This window comes from Amborella trichopoda, chromosome 9, assembly GCF_054954075.1.
Source record: "Amborella trichopoda isolate Santa Cruz 75 chromosome 9, AtrichopodaSantaCruz75HAP2 v2.0, whole genome shotgun sequence".
Classification (NCBI taxonomy): Eukaryota; Viridiplantae; Streptophyta; class Magnoliopsida; order Amborellales; family Amborellaceae; genus Amborella; species Amborella trichopoda.
This window is the reverse complement of record NC_142344.1, coordinates 552,881-570,677: the sequence shown is the minus strand read 5'-3', so window position 1 is coordinate 570,677 and position 17,797 is coordinate 552,881. Positions and strand designations below refer to the sequence as shown.

At 32.4% G+C, this 17,797-nt stretch overlaps 1 protein-coding gene across 1 annotated transcript; it reads right to left on the bottom strand.

Moving 5' to 3' along the window:
• Positions 1 to 218: 218 nt before the first annotated feature.
• LOC18438394 (alpha-galactosidase) lies at positions 219 to 8,267 on the bottom strand. The gene is made up of 15 exons (XM_006848578.4): positions 8,019 to 8,267; positions 6,971 to 7,029; positions 6,782 to 6,838; positions 6,647 to 6,681; positions 6,421 to 6,524; positions 6,236 to 6,311; positions 5,052 to 5,110; positions 4,791 to 4,856; positions 3,953 to 4,036; positions 3,459 to 3,523; positions 2,791 to 2,873; positions 1,823 to 1,913; positions 1,569 to 1,618; positions 1,341 to 1,481; positions 219 to 512 (listed from the first exon to the last, which is right to left on the bottom strand). The coding sequence occupies exons 1-15, from the start codon at positions 8,213 to 8,215 to the stop codon at positions 417 to 419; spliced, it is 1,263 nt and encodes a 420-aa protein (XP_006848641.2). The 5' UTR covers positions 8,216 to 8,267; the 3' UTR covers positions 219 to 416.
• Between the last annotated feature and the right edge of the window lie 9,530 nt (positions 8,268 to 17,797).

The window sequence follows — 17,797 nt, the reverse complement described above, 5'->3', positions numbered from 1 at the left end:
AATCTTTGACCATTAGATGTGAAATTGGGTGGCTACATTTATTTCATTGATCGAACTCAAAGTTCAAAAAAAATTGTCCCGACCTTTGTATCACACCCAAGCTATTGTAAGTAACTATGACCTCCATGTATCCAGGTCTCATTGTATACAAAATTACAAACCCTGCATGTATAGGGGGAGAGGGAGAGGGAGAGGGAGTACAAAAGGCAGCTCACAACTTCAAAACAAACATAGTAACTTGTTATATGTTACCAGTTTCCGAGGTAAATGCAGGGGAGTCTAACATTATTAATAAGCCCTATGCAATCTGGTTACATTTCATAAAAACATGAAAAGAAACTCTAGTGAAGCTTGTGGGCTATTGGTTGGCCCAAAAACAATAAAATAAAAATAAAAATAAAAATAGGAAAACGATTTCAAGGAGAGACAGGCGTCAAGATGTACATTTTGCATGAATGTGGCTTCACTGTAGCTGTTAATCTTTTATGGAACGTTTTCTTCAATGTTTTATGCTGCAAACCAAAAACAAGGAGTTAGATCCAGAGAACAAACTCTGAGATTAAACCGACAAAATCGAATAGGACCCAGAAATTTAAATTTAATAATCTAGATTAGGTAGGTGTATTACATTTCACTCTCTTACATTTCACTCTCTTATCGGTATTAGAAATACAAACCCTAACATTGGTGCTTCAGAAATGACTCCTTTGACGTGAGATTTTAATAAGGGGCAAGTTTTCTATACTTTTCTCTATCCAACTGTCCATTCTGGATGGACGACTGTGATGGCCCCAATCACCATATCATCCTCTACATTATTTTATTTTATTTTATTGTATTATTTTACAAAGTATTTTGATACCAAAATTTGAGTGTCCACTCCTCTCTTAAACTCGCACCTATAAAAAAATATAAAACAAATATTCTCAATAAAATAAAACAACCAAAATGCCCCTAAAAGTTTTAGAGTTATTTCGGATATTTTATTTTACCTTTTTTTTTTTTAATATTGTTTTTAAGTGCACTTCATTGAGATGATGGCACGTACCAAATTTCTTATTCATATAATTTGTAATAAAAAATAAAAATAAAATACTCTGAAGAAATAGTCAGTGGCTTCTTGATCAAAATTGGACAGTTAGATGGAGGGAAAGTATATATCTTCCGATATAGTAGGGGGAGTATAGAAACATTTCCCTGTAGTTAGGGCAATAAGAAAGATCATAAACAAGTTTCTATGCGCCTAAAATGTCAAATATTACACAAGCATAGATTAACTTGGAACTTTGGGACCTTCCAAACCTAATAATAGTATTAATGAAGTTAGAAATTGAACTAACCTTCCAAAGATCCCTGACTTTAGCTGTTGCGGTGCTGGGGAGGCCAATATCGTCCCATTCAGCAATTATTTCATAGTCCCTCGGTCCTCGGTTCAATAGCACCACCGCTACCCTACCTCCCCACAGTGGTCCTGCCCAAATCTACAACAAAAAAATAAGTACTTTTAGGCTCAACCACAATTCAATTGGACTCCCTCTCTTTTAAGTGTAGTGTTGAAAGGATCATACCTCTTGATCTCCCTCCATCCTAACTTTTGTGCCTTGGACACCAAGAAGATCTGCTCAAAAAATCCATGACTATTGTTACTAATTTAGGGGTTATGCTCTATGAGATTATTGTCTTTCATGTATGTGTCATTTTTTCATATAAAGTTCAAGAAAAAAATCTCAAACTCCAAATGCAAATTAATGGTACATCCTCGGTTGCTCGATTTCACATTGGATGGCCAAGAGTGATTTGGATTTTCATTTAGGGCCTCTACCTTGGTTAACGGCAATGACCTCCTCGTTGCCGATTATCTCAAGTGTCTCATTGTTGGCAGATCTTACGTCGCAACCTATGAGAAGGGGAGCCTACAAAAACAACAAAAATCGATCAAGCAACCCCACATTTATTTTGTACGTCACAGAATAACATTATTAGGTGATTTCTGTTAAAATATTTCCTAGGACCATAAAATTCTAGGATAATGAGCTTTTTCATTGTTAGTGAAAATAGCTCAACTTGAATGATATTTAGACAAACACAACTGTAAGCCAAAGGCCTGTTTGGACAACCCATTTTTTCAGGTTAGGAATGAGACTCTCTTAAACTTGGCCCTAAAATAAGTGGTGATGCCATTTTGGTGCTCCACACATGTACCATTTCCTTTAAGGGATCAAATGCCACTTGCCGATAAAACACTCCACTGGTCCAATGATAGTGATAAAAGAGAGGGAAATGTAGAATTAAGGTGCACCTCAAAAATCCATCATAAAAGGTTTGTTTCATCTTAGAATCGTCCTCTAATTGATCATTTTGACATTGAAATGTATGAATATGAAATGAAAAATATATTTCGAGTCTCATAATAGTTTATCTTGTCATGCCACATGTTATCTGAGCCATCTATTTTCAAGATTTTCATGTTTTTATAGATCTACTTGATTTTAACCATTTTTAAAATTTAAAATTTTATAATTAGTGATGAAAATAGATTCTCCGGCAGCCATCCTAAAAAAATATATACTAAAAGTAAATTTATGATAAAATTTGAAGGTGTGCCTTGTTTAAAGTTGCAATCTTATACAAATCAAAAAAAAGAGAAAAAAAGCAATGATATTACAAGGGTATTTATATAGAATGATGAGTGCCTGCTACAGCTGGGACACAACTATTAGGATGACTATATAGGGCCAAAACATATAAAGTAACCAAAAACAAGAAAAAAGAGGAAGACATAAATGTTACCTTTACTAGGGCCCAAAGGCTGAAATGGGCAATATATTCATTCTTGGTCATTCCACCATTTCCAACCTCAAGCATGTCTGGGTCTGATCCATGAACCAAATATACACATACGCCATTAATAATTTAATCACAAGACCCTATAATTTAACTTGACCTCAATTATACACATTAAAGAAACTTCAACCCAAAAGAGAGTTTATCCATAAATAGATCTTTTTTTTTTGGTGCCTTTCTTTATATAGATATTTCAATAAGGACAAGGTTAGTTTCATAGTTTATATTTTTCTTTTTGCCATTTATTTAGTTACTTTACGCTTGTATACTTGCCTGAAAAGATTCATTACCTTTATAACCTATAAGGATATAAGACAAACTGATAAAATGTTTTTTGTTAATAGGGAAAATATACAATAAGACTATTTACCTTTGATAAAAGAAAGTTACAATTACTTGTACCCATTAGAGGGGAAAAATCCAATGACAAAGGCATGCTATTGATTGCACACAAAGTACAAAAGCTTTTCCTTGAACTTTGTGGAAAGAAATGAGGCCCATAATCATCATTTGTCATACAACTAAGCATAATAAATAGTTAGGGATAATTGTGAGTTTTAAAATAAGATGATACTTTCACATGGAAACTTTATGTATTGGGCGAGAGCACTCACCATTCCAGCCTCCAAACCGAGCATAAGGTGCCCATACATCGTTCATGTCCACTCGAGAAATCATGCTATGCTTGCAACAATGTAAACCACCAAACAAACCATTAATCAGTCAAGAAAAGACGTATTAGCAGGTTTCTTTATTTAAAATTTTGGAACTCACTCTATAATCATCAAATCAAATGATTATTTTCAAAAATAGAAAAAAAGATTCTTATTTCACAAACTCCTAGATCAGACTATCCAAAACTTAACTTTAGACATTCTCCATTCAGTTCAACTGTAAGAAGTTATTTTTACATGAAGGTATGGAGTCAGCATCCATTTCTTTTTGTTTTTTAGGTTGGTTGTTAGATTGAGGAGGTTAGGTCCTAAAAAGTACTCCTTGCTACATTTTTACCAGAAGGCGTAAATGAACATTTTGCGGCCTCAGGACCATATCTTTTGGCTTTAGTTGGGGAATTAAAGGCAAAATTCGTTGAGGTTAAATTATTTACCTATCCCAAGTGTCGGCGATATCATTGGTGGTCCTCCAACTGTTCCCTACAGCTGCACCCCAGAGAGCTGGATGCAAATCACCCCTGCAAAAAATAACCAACAACATTAAATAAATAAACAATGAACAAAAAAAGGAAAAAGAAAAGTGGAAAAAAGGCAATCGAGTATAGGAAAGAGTTCTCATGTTAGTGAGTTAATTCCTTTGGTTTATTAGTTCTTATCCAAGGTATTTCCTTTTTTTGGTATTTATTTATGTTCATTAAATACAGTCTTTTTTAGTGCTAGGATTTTATTATTATTATTTTGTGTTAATGGGTTGTTTGGCAAGAGTATAGGGCTCAATATTTTTTCTTGGGAAAGGTTTATATACTTCTCTTGATGTATAGAAGATATATACTTCCCCCATCCAGCAGGCCAATTTAGATAATGTGAATCACTGACTTTTTTATTCTACAAATTATATAAATATGAAATCTGGTACGTGCTATCATCTCAATGGTCGTATCTAAAAATATTTTAAACAACATACAATAACCAAAATGCTCCTCAAACTTCTAGAGGTATTTTGGTTATTTTATTTTATTAAAAATATTTTTATTGTAATTTTTACCGGTGAGAGTTTAAGTAGTAAAATCTTTTTATAGATAAAATATTAAAAATAAAATAGTGTACACTCTCAACATTGTGATTGGGGCTATCTCAAGCGTCCATACAAAGTGAATGGTTGGATACGGGGAAGTATATAAGTTTTATATAGTAGCAAAATTATAGAAAGCTTGTCCTTTTTTCTTTTAAGATATTATTTACTACACAAAAAGGTTCAACCGCATAACTTACCACTCACACAGAGAGAAAAATATAGGGCGTCCTGTCTTCAACAAAGCCCTGGTCATAACAGGATACCTGATCACAAAGGAAACCAAACATCAAAACATGGTTTTACTGAAATGGAGCCAACACCAATCTAATGGATTCATCTGGCCTAACATATATTTATGTTCTTCCCTTTTTGTTTTGTTTTTGGCTTTGTAACTCATTTGACCAAAGTTTATCTGCCAAATTTATATCATAAAATTGTGAAAAAAATAATTGGAGTACCTTTCTGGGGGTTTTGATCCATCGTTGTTGCAGTTATCATATTTCAAATAATCAATCCCCTGCAATATCACAAATACAACATGAGATCAAGATGCGAGTCCAAATCTAAATAGATGGTTGGGATAGCTTACTAAAGTACATTAACCCACAGCCCAAAAACTCCTAAAATAACTAATAAAGCAAGATTATTGCCTTTTGCATAAAAAGGTCCCCAAAATCGTCATATGTCAAATTGGATGGTTGTGATGTATCATTTCTTCATCTAGAGTCCACGAAAAAAAAATTCGTAGCAAGATTATTGGTACAATCCTAGCCACATGTTTTCAATTTTAACAATGTGGGATAATTTTGACCTTTGGTCTTTTGTGTATCACAAACACACACGAGTAGGTTAATCTAGAGGCAAATACTGCACAAGTTCATCTCCCCCGATTTTTGGTGTTACGTATAGTTTTCAAGGCTTTATTTCTCTGCACATGTATCATGCTGACATTAGAGAAGGTCCCGTTCAAATTTGTTTTTAAGAGAAACCCTAAACAGTTGTTTTTTTCTAAGAGAGTTAGTGCATTGTAGCCGTTATTTTACATTTATATTAGGTGGGATAATTTATTTCGAGTGGAATGCTCTAAAGGGCAAGGGAAATCCCTTAAAGGATATGGATGGAAGTAGTAAGAAAAAATAAGATAACTCATGACCTGATTGAGTTACAGCCCTTGATAGAGGGTGATGGCATAACATCATTCGTGTAGCCGACCCCAACAGTTGTGATAAGACTTATTGAGTCAAATGTGCTCAAAATTATCTTTTTTTAAAAAAAAATTCTTCTACTATTTTTAAGATCATCCCAAAAATAACTCTAAAAACATATATCTAACAATTATATATAGGAATTGTATACAATGAGACTATTTACCTTTGATGCAAAGAAGTCACAATCACTTACAACCATCCGATGTGAAATTCAATAGCTTGGGTATGTCACAAAGTTTGGGAAAATTCCTTTTGAAATTTGAGTTTGGTCAATGAAATAAATGCAGCCATCAAATTTCATATCTAATGATCAAGATGAATTGTGACCACTTTGTACTAAAGATAAATGATATCATTGTATACTATATGTATGTTTACAAGAAAAAAGAGTCAAGGAAAATAAAAAAGGTAACACCAAAGTTTGCTAGCCTTACCCATGAAGCGAAGGTGTTAGCATCTTGTTCCTCATGACCAAGAGATCCTGGCATAGTTTTGCTACAAGTTTGATACCTGGAATGGAAGAAAAAATATCCACAAAATTTAGTTTTTTTTAAAAAAAGAGAAACTTTGAAATTACTAATTAAAGAAATTTGTAATTTTATATAAGGAGAAGAGATACCCCGCATCCGAGTATATTCCAAGTTTAAGCCCCTTTGAATGGACATAATCGGCAAGAGCCTTGATTCCATTTGGAAAAGTTGATGCCTTTGGCACCAAATTACCCTGCATTTCCATTTATTATCTTGAATTTTAAATTCATCGAAATTACGGAAGACCTTAAATAATGAAAATAAGTTAAAAGTTTAATGTACAAAATAAAAGAAGATGTAGATATTATTGCATACCTTGGAATCACGTTCTTTCTCAGCCCAACAATCATCTATAAAAGATTAAGTTAGAACAAAATAAAATAAGATATACAGTTCAATATATCTTTTCAAATACAAAAGTTAGTTTGAAAATGAATTAAGTTATATCACCTATGTTAACATAACGGTATCCCAATTTGGATAACCCAGTTGAAACAAGAGCATCGGCTGCATATAGAAGAGAAAAGCCATTCAAAATTTGTTTTTCCACCAATGATTAATTCATTTATGGAAAAAATGAACGAAGATTAAGCAAAATTAAAGAAAATAAAAAATGGAAGAAAGCAAAGCATGATATACCTGTTTCTATTATTGTTTTCTCAGCAATATTGCAATTGAAGTGATTCCAACTGTTCCATCTGCAATATAGAAATAGACAATTATCTTCATTATACATAAATAACAAGAGGAAAATTGTATGTATATAGAGGTATTTATGGGGTTATTGAGACATTATAAACGCTTCATTGTGTCGATCAAAAAAAAATCTCTATTTTTATTTGAGTTTCATCCAAAGAAAAAAAAAAAAAAGAGGGTTCCAATTTTGTACTTTGGGAGGAATTTTAGAGTTTTTTTTCAGTGTGTGTTGAAAAGCTGCACCGACAGTGTGTGTTGGGTGGCATCCGATGGTTAAAATAATTGTCAGGAGACTTTTGGGGTCCAATGTTCATTTCTTCCCTTTCGGTCATGATGCATAAAGAGCAATAAAAGCTAGTGGCCGGATTGCCTGGTCAGCAACATAATGTTGGAGTATTTGATTAGTTTGATTCATTATCAAATCAAATAAGATTACTCATGGTTTGTATGCTTCAATATTAAAGCATCACAAGGCTAAAAGAATCTCATCTCGAATCTATTTTTCTAACGCAATGCCTAATTTTTTTTCCTTTTATCTTTTTTTTTTTTTTCTGTTAAACAATACCCGGCTTGACTTGGGAGACTCGGCCTGGGCATGGCCGCAGCGAGTCACAGTCCAAGCCCCATGTTCCTAAACACTTGGCTAAAGTGCTTGGAGATTCACATAGAAAATTATCATCTCATTAATCATGAGTTATTCCGATCGGGATAGGAATGGGGGAGTACCCTATATTGTAGCAACAAAAGAGTTTGAAGTTCAAGAAGAAAAGAAAAATTCGTCAAAATTCATATAAAAAATGAACTATTTAAAATTTGGCTTATTTATTCGATTCAATTTCGAAAATCTCATCAAAAAACAAATGACCATGAGTTGAAATACTTGAAATTCAATAAAAGTTCAAGTGCTTGATAGATGTACTGTGATCAAGTTCTGGAAAGAAATAAAAGAGTTTTGGTAAAAATAAAAAAGAAAAAGTAAAAGAAATCTTACCCCATCTGAGGAGTTAAACCAAGGCCATTGGCGAGCAAATTTCTTCTGCTTTGTCTTACATGATGATGCAGGGCCAGGGCCTCCGAGGTGAAGAGAGAGAAACAGAGAAAGATGAGCAAAAGCTTCATGTTTTCTTTCACAAAAAACCAGCAAAAAAACGAAGAGAATAGGAACGGTTTTAGTTGTGGGATTCCCATATGAATATATAGGCTTTTGGGGACTCAAAATTAGAATGCTGATTCATATTCTATCTTTGGAGAGTGTGTTGAGATATATATAAATGGAAATGGATTGAAGTTTGATTTGAAGAAAACGAGAAAATCACGTGATTTGGATATCATCCCTACCTTTGTAAGTCCATCCCTTATCTTTACTTTATGGGATATTCTTTCGGACTTTTTTTATTTCTAAAAGTACTGTGAACATCTGGACTTTTAATCATTTTACTTAGTGATTTAAAACACGGATCAGTCACTTGGATCGGGCACCCAAAAATCTGTTTAAATCGGTGAATAGGAGGTATGGATCGACCTTTCACTATGCAAAAAACAATAGTGAACCGGCAAAAAAACACATGAAAAAACAGTGAACAGGCCAAAAAAAAAAAAATCTGGAATGGTGAATTGGCGGTTCGGATCATCACGTTTTACTATAAAGAATCGTCATTTACTGCATGGAACCGCTGGTTCTAGCCGTTTTTCTATATATACACATAACCAAAATGGGGTGATTAATTCTCATGTCGAACCAGATTCCGTAACCCGGCAGGCATTTTTTAAATTTCATTATGGGTCTCTCTCTACCCCAGGAAATGTATGCACTGGGCTCTCCCTCTTCCCAGCAATGTAGGTATTGGGATGTCTCTCTCTCTCTCCAGCCATAAATGTAGGCACAAGGTGATTATAAGGCAATATCCAGGTCCAAAAAGAGGCTTTCAAAGATTAATGAAAAACCAAATGATATACTGCAAAACAAAAGAGTTATCTTTACCAGGATGTAATAGAAAAAATATATTAAAAGAAGTAAAAATAAAAAGTAACTTTGAGTAAATTAATTATGATTTTGGGTGAGTTAGAAATTAAAGTTTTATTAGTGTTTTGGGTTGAAAAATGGGCTATATTCGTATCCTGGGTTGATTGGTGCCTCGTTTTGAAAATTTCTCCTGCCATTCAAGAAAATTAAAATAGAATAGAAAAAGCATACCTAACCACAATAAGAGAATCCTTGATAATCTAAACACGTGGACGGCTTATGTTGACTAGAACATAACCCATGTGAGCACTGGTTCCATTGTCCATAAAGCTGCCTTTTCTTTTTTGTTTTTTTTGGCTGTGCATGAGATTCTGACCGTGAGAGAGAAAAAATAACTCAGCTTTTTAGTTTATGTGGTTAGGGCGAGGCCTTAAACAATCAAATTACCGCGCACCTCAAAAATTCACCAAAAGAATTTGTTTCAATGCCTAAAATCCCTTAAATTGTTCGTCTCAATTTAAAGATGTACGAACATGGAAAACAAATGGATTTCAAGTCTTGAAAAGTGCATCTTGTAATACATTTTAGAACTATCAATTTTCAAGATTTTCAAATATTAATAGATTTGCTTGATCTACACTGTTTTTGAAGCTTTAAAATTTATAATTAGAGATGAAAATAAATTTCAGGTTATCACAAAAATGTTCAATATTGAAACAACATCTTTCGACACTATTTGAAGGTGCGCCTTACTTTGACGATTTAGGACCTTCGCCTTATACAAACCACACCCATTATTAAGTACTCTATATATGTTGATGAATGCATGTATTATGTTTAGGACTTGAAATTTATTTTATATTCATACAAGGTTGAAATAATTAGTTTGTAGGTTTTCCAACTTCAAATTATTATGATTTTTGAGGTACAAAATTGCAACATCATATAAAATTTCCTTTTTTTGTTTTCTTTAATGTTCAATGCAAATAATATTTGTCGCAGTGATTTAGTCAAAATAAGTTCTACTTTAGTATAATAGGTTACGTCCTGCCAACCGTAAGTTTTAGAAACGGGGGAGCTTATTTGAAGTTTTTATGATAAAGGAAAAGTTTATATAGAGCCGAGGCTATGAATAATCAAGTTTGAGCCTAGCTAAAAAATTTCATTAGAAGATGTTGTTTTGATGTTCAAATATCTTCAAATTGATCATCTCAACATCAAGATGTATGGACATGAGAAAAAATTGGATTTCGAGTTTTGGAAATAGTGTATTTTGTAACGCAATTTTTTACCATCGATTTTCAAGATTATCAAGTTTTTATAGATCTATTGATCTACACTATTTTTTAAGCTTTAAACTTTATAAATAAATATAAAAATATATTTTAAGGCTATCACAAAGATTTTCATTAGTGAAGCCACATTTCTCGACACTATTTGAAGGTAGGCTCTACTTTGATTGTTTAGAGCTTAGGCTCTATACAAACCGCATCCTTATGATAATCCTTTAATTTTATATTTTGTGTTGTGATCAATTTTGGAACATTGAAATTACAAAAAGATGGAATCGAATCGTTTCCCTCCTCCAATGTGCGCGTAAACACACACACTTTGTCAAAAAGAAAGATAAAATGGCTTCTCATTTGGAAATCCAGGACCTGCAAGTGTTGGTGGGCTTCTTCGCAATAATTTGGGGCTGGTTCTTTTCTCTTATTCGGATCCTTGTGTGTCTACAACATCCAATCATGCTGAACGGGCTGCTCTCCTTCAAGGCCTTCATATTACCATTGAGAGGAGTTTCATTGGTGATTTTGTAATCGAAGGGGATTATCTGAATGTTATCAAGTGATGTAGAAAAGAGCAAAAGATCCCCTGATCCCTATTTACTCTTTGGTTAAAAATTTAAGACCTTTGTGCCTAGCCTAATTTGAAGATAAGCTTCGGCCACACTATATGCAAAGGCAATGATGTTGTTGATGGGCTAGCTAAATATGGTGTTTCTCTTTTCTTTTTACAAGTTTCTAATGATTTGATTCAATATTTGTAATCTCATTCTCTTGAAGCATTGCTTTAATATAAGTTCATAACATTTGTCAAAAAAAAGATAAAATGGCTTCTCAATGTGTAAAGAGACCACTTCTTTGAAGCCAGTTCCATTAGCTCATGTTAGCCCCCTCCGGGATGCTTTTAATTTGGTGGTCAATTCAGGCATCCTTTAATATATATATATATATAATCCAAAAAATAAGAAATTGATTTGTAATATATTCTTTTATGTTTTTACCATTTTGACAAAAATTGGAAAGTGTTTTGGCAATGAATATATAATCTTTATAGCTTATCTTCTTTTTTTTTAATTTCTATAGGGGGGTGATTTTTATAAGGTCGAGGCTCTAAATAGTCAAAGTAAGGTACACCTTCAAATAGTGTTGAAAGATGATATTTTAATAGGAGAAATGTTTGTGATGGCTTGAAATTTTGCTTTCATGTTTAATTACTAAATTTAAAACTTAAATAATAATGTAGATTGAGCAGATCCATGAACACTTGAAAAGCTTGAAAATTGACGGTCCAAAAATGCATTACAAGCTGCACTATGTCCAAGAATTGAAATCTATTTTTTCTTATGCCTATATATCTTGAGGTTGAGATCGTCAATTTAAAGATTTTTTAGCATCTAAACAACTTCTTTTAGTAAATTTTTGAAGTGCGTCTTAATTTGATTGTTTAGGGCCCTGCCCTTATATAAACTTTTCCATTTCTAAAATAATCTCGTCGCAAATTGATGTGTTCAAAATCTATTTTTTCATTTGCTTTTTTAACATCATTTAAATGTATTTTGTTTAATTTTACTTTAAACATATTTTTCCCTTTTTTTTTTTTTTTTTTTTTCAGACGTTTTGGCTTGTCCATGACCCTGCCTAACTTCCTATCCCCGATTCATCGTTTTGACATAGTGACAAACATTATTGCAGGTTTAAATGTTGGGGTTGTATCCAATGAGATCGCGATTTTGACCTAGGGCTAGGAATATGGGATATCTCGGCCATTTTGAGCAGTCATATGTAAAATCTGACAATTGAGGCATCTTATATCCCCACACAAAAGTTGGAGAAGTTTTGTAAAAGTATACAAGGATACGGATTATCTATGGAAGCCAAAGGTAGTATTGAATTCTTTTTCTTGTGCTTGTATGAAGAATTGACAACCTAGTTGTCCACTTCTACATCTAAGTGTGTATGTTACTATTGTGATCGAAAGATGATAACCTCACTGTTGGAAACTAGGGTTGGCAATGGATACGGACCTGACTTGGGTCCGGGTATGGGTCCAAAAATTAGATTCGGCGGGTTGGGTTTGGGTCTAGTTCCAAATGTTATACCCGAATACTATTTGGGTCCAAGTTCATGTGGACCTGACCCATATAGGGTTATTATTTATATAATATATAACATATAACATTTAAATAGTATTTAAATAAGGGAAAGTATATAATGACACCATTTGTCTTTGGTAAAAGGAGGTCACATTAATCTTGACCATTGGATGTGAAATTGGGCAGGTGAAATTATTCTATTGAACAAGCTCAAACTTCAAAAGAAATTTTTTCAAAGTTTGTGACACATCCAAGCTATCAAATTTTCTATTGGATAGTTGTAAGTAATTGTAATCAACTTGTATCAAAGGTAAATGGTCTCATTGTATACAATCCCTTTAAATAATAGTTAAATGAATACAACCATATATTTTTAGTTGTAATATTTAATTAATACATGTATATATTTAATATAGTATTTAAATATATTCAATTATATTTTTTATTTATTTTTGGTTCTAGTCCAGGCCCTGGTCCGAGTCCTGTACATTTTTTTCGAATCCGTGTCTAGGTCTGGCCAGACCCAAACCCGACATGTTGCCACCCCTATTGGAAACTACATTACATTTAAAACCAGCATTTACCATCTCTAGTTTGATTCCTACCAAAATACCCAAAAATAAATAAATAAAATTGAAAAAAAAGGTAGCAATACCATAGTGACCATACCTAACTTCTACACCTACGGATGCATCCGTATGCCAACTGCACCCTATTACTAATATCCATATCCAACATCCAAGTGTTTACGAATAATTATAAAATATTTTACTTTTAATCAATAAATCTCTATTATTACTGGCACTTCGACGATGGAAAAAGTTTGTATATGGTGTCAAGTTTATAATGTGGAAGTAAGGTGCATCTCAAAAACCTATTAAAAAATAATATTTTGATGTTAGAGAGCTATCTAATTGATCATCTCAACTTCAAGATACCTGGATAGGAAGATAAAAAAACAAAAATGTATCTTATAACACGCTATTTGGACCATCCCTTTTTCAAGATTTTCTAAGTGTTTATAAATATGCCCGATATGCACTATTTTTGGAGTTTTGAATTTCATGTTGGAGATAAAAATAGACTTTCAAGTCATCTTAAAAATTTCCGATACCAAACTTAATGTTTTGACAAAGTTTAGATGTATGCCTTGCTTTAAAGCTGACACCTTATACAAACTACACCCATTCACAATTAAAGGGATATTCATTCATAAAATTGCACGCTTGTATAGTGGAGTATCAAGCTGGCATGCAACTAGGGAAATGACAAGAAGGGAATTTCATTCTCAAGGTTAAAAAGAGGTGTTAAAAAATGGCCTTGTTTTATACAGCCTATAAATTTTATATTTTTCTTAGGCAAGTACTTCAGGTTTCAAGTCTTCAAATTTATTTTAATGCCCTTTGCACCCAAAACATGGAATGGCAATATTATTCATTGTTTGAGAAGAGGAGCCCATGAGTACCATTTGCTTTACTACACGAGACTACAATGCTGCATAGGCCATGACTAGAGTTTGTAAATTATTGGTTTTCATGCCTTAGGGGAGATTAGTTTGATACCAGAACTCTCGTATCACATTTTTTTCAAATGTATAAGCAAATATGAAACGAAAATGTATTTAATACGAATATTTACTTTCGATATAAGGAGATCACAATCATTAGATTGTTATGTTTGAAGTCCGGTGGTTAGGATTTTAGTATTGAATAGGCACGAAATCCAAAATAAAAATTATCGAATGTAGTGACACTTTAATTTTTTAGATTTTATCAAATAGCTAAAAGTAATTGTGACCACTTTGTACCAAAGTAAATGGTTTTATAATAGGATGCGGTTTGTACAGAGCCTAGGCTCTAAACAATCAAATTAGAGCCTACTTTCAAATAGTACCGAGAAATGTGGCTTCAATAATGGAAATCTTTGTGATGGTCTTAAAATATATTTTCATTTTTATTTATAAAGTTTAAAACTTAAAAAATAGTGTAGATCGACAAATCTGTGAAAATTTGAAAATCTTGAAAATTGACGGTCCAAAAATGCCTTAAAAGATGCACTATTTCCAAAACTTGAAATCCATTTTTGTCTCATGTCCATGCATCTTGATGTTGAGATCAGTGTTCGAAAAATCGGCCGGTCAGAACCGGAACCGCCAGTTAGCTCGCTACCAGTGGGGTGGCGATTCCGATTAGGTCTGGTTTTAGTGTATTAGTAAAAAAAAAACACCGTCCTGAAAAAAATCAGCGAAAAAGCCAGTCGGTTTGACCTTGAATCGGTGAAATTTTGACAAAACCAGCCGTTCTATGAAAACCGGTCCGGTCTGGCGTTATATCAGGCGATACAACAAAATAACAGCGCACAGCAAATAAATACCGTTATTTGTAACAGTGCCCGTTATTGGAGCAGAACCCGTGATCTGCCATTTTTTGCAGGCTTTTTATGCTTTTTTCTACCATTTTTTTTTTGGCTCAATAATTGTACTATTCTTTCAAATCTTCTATAAATCTAACAATATTGAATAAAAAACTCCAAGATTAGATCGATTTTGGCAATTTTTGGTGTGTTTTTTTTGTGTTCTTTAGGTTTTTATGAAAAATCAGCCATTCCTTTGATTTTGGCCTGGTTTTTCAGTTTTTTTCGATAAAAAGTTGGGGATTTTAATGATCACAGATATACATATACTTCAAGACTCCTGATTTCGTTGAAATGGAGAGATTTTGGGCTCAATTTTGAGATTGAAGCAAACAAGGTAAGCCCGAACCTAAATTTTTTTATTTTTTTTCTTAATTTTGCATCTTTTTTAGGATTTTTCAGACAATATTTGACTAGTATTATTTATTGCAATATATAAAAGAACGATTTTTTAACAACAAAAATAAAATTTGGAGCTCAATTTTAGGAATTTAGGGTTTTTTGGAGCTCGATTTTTGGAATTTAGGGGTTTTTTGTTTTTAATGTTATATATATATATATATATATATATATATATATATATATATATATATATATATATATATATATATATATATATATATGTATGTTTTTTTGTGATGAATATGAGAATATATATACATAATATTTGTGTGAGATTATTGATTGCATCAAATAAATGAATGAAATTTAGAACAAAAACAAAAATTTGGAGGTCAATTTTGGGGATTTTAGGGATTTTCGGGATTTCAGTTTTTATTGAACGAAAAATAAAATTGATATTTTTTTTGTGAGGATTGTTTTTAATGTTATATAATATATATATTTATAAAAATATGTTTTTGTGATGAATATGAGAATATATATAAACAATATTTGTGTGAGATCATTGATTGCATAAAATAAATGAACGAATTTTAGAACAAAAACAAAAATTTGGAGGTCGATTTTGGGGATTTTAGGGTTTATTGAATGAAAAATAAAATTGATATTTTTTTTGTGAGGATTGTTTTTAATGTTATATAATATATATATATATAAAAATATGTTTTTTGTGATGAATATGAGAATATATATATATATATATATATATATATATATATATATATATATATATATATATATATATATATATACAATAAAAACAAATTTGTATTCCAAGTATTCTTTAAATTTTAGGGAGACATTTTTTATGAATGATTTGATTTTGTGGAGTCATTTTGATTAAAAAAACACTCAGTATTCCAAGTATTCTTTAAGTATCTGACTACCTGGCGGCTATACTTCATTATGCAATTGTCATAAAGCCTTAAGATTTTATATCTTTATGTATGCAGCAATTAAGATTTTATATCTTTATGTATGCAACAATGTTATGAAAAATGGATATATTTAGTTGTTCAACTTTAATTGTGTTTAAAGCCTAGTTTTTTTGGAGGTTTTAGTTTTGGCAGCATATCTTATCATATCTTTAGTTTTGGCAACATATCTTAATTTATATAAAAAGTTGTTTCAATTTTTTTTTGTAAGTTAAATGTATGTAATATAATAGTATACATTTAGTCTAAGTTTTTCTATTTTTTTTCAATTTATTTTAATTTTTTTGGACGTTTTTACTTTCTTTAAAATAAAAAAAAACTACTTGATCGGTTAAAATGGTTAACAGCCCCAATTAGTCCAGTTCTGGTTCAAGCCGCTCCCACCCTAAAAAACGGTTAACTGTTTTGGTTCGATTATGTGAACATTGGTTGAGATGATCAATTTGATGATATTTGGGCAACAAAACAATCTCTTCTAGCGAAATTTTTGAGATAGGTTCTAATTTTATTGTTTAGAGCCTAGGCTCTATATAAACTTTTCCCTTTATAATATTATAGTATATAATGGCATGTAAATAAGAGAATGTTTTGGAGCACTTTTGAACGCTCTATGTAAACCCTACACAAAAAATTACTACATCTCAAAAAAAAATAAATACAAATGTCTACTCAGTGCAAGATCGGAGTTAGTGTTTCTAGAGCGCAATAGTATTTTATTATTTTTAGGAAAATTTATTTAGATCTCTCTCGTATTTTAAGAATTTTTTTTTAAAATTATCTAATATCATATTTTACATTCATGTCCCACTTTTTGAAAGCATGTATTGTATTCTAACTTTATTTTTTTCCTTTTTACATTGAATTTTGCTAAAATATTAGATGCACGTACTTATATGAGAGAGAGAGAGAGGAGCGAATTCTAGTGCATTATAGAACTTTGATAAACTCCACTTAATCCCTCTTTCACGGCCACATATTGTTTCTTTCTGGCTAAGGAATAAAAAATCTTTCTTCGAGTATATGAATCAAATGTTTGATTTCATCCACAAAAAACTCTCGTTCTCACCAATATTTTTTCCATTTGATCCGATAGTATCTATTTTTAGAATAGCATTTAATCCAATAGCATTCCATTAGATAGGAACATATTTGATAAATACTGATAACTCTCGGATAATATATTAGAATGGAAAGATCCATTGAACTATTGGTGTTGAGCCATCCCTACTTATGAATAGCAATTCCGAGTGCATTTATCTCATATTCTTGATCGTCTAGCATAGAGGAATTTGTTTAGGAAGCAATAAGCCCCTTACATCTCTTCATCTGCAGAGAATTTCAGCGTGCATCTCCAATGATCTAAGACTCTTTGACATCCTCCACGTAAATGACCAAGATGCCTCCGGTTTGTTATGAGATTTGGGCTCTTGGCTTTTGTAGATAGAGGCATGATGATACGGGTGGCAATGGACCCGGACTTGAGGGTTAGGTTTGATCCAAGTCTGAGTATAAGTTCAAAATTGGATCTTACGGGTTGGGCCCGGGTCTAGATTTTGGACCCAAATACTATCTGAGTCTTGATCTGGCCGAACCCAGACCTAGACCCAGACCCGACCTGACCCGACCCGACCCAACCCATTGCCACCCCTACACGAGGGCCGCACTAATTCCCAAGGTTCGCA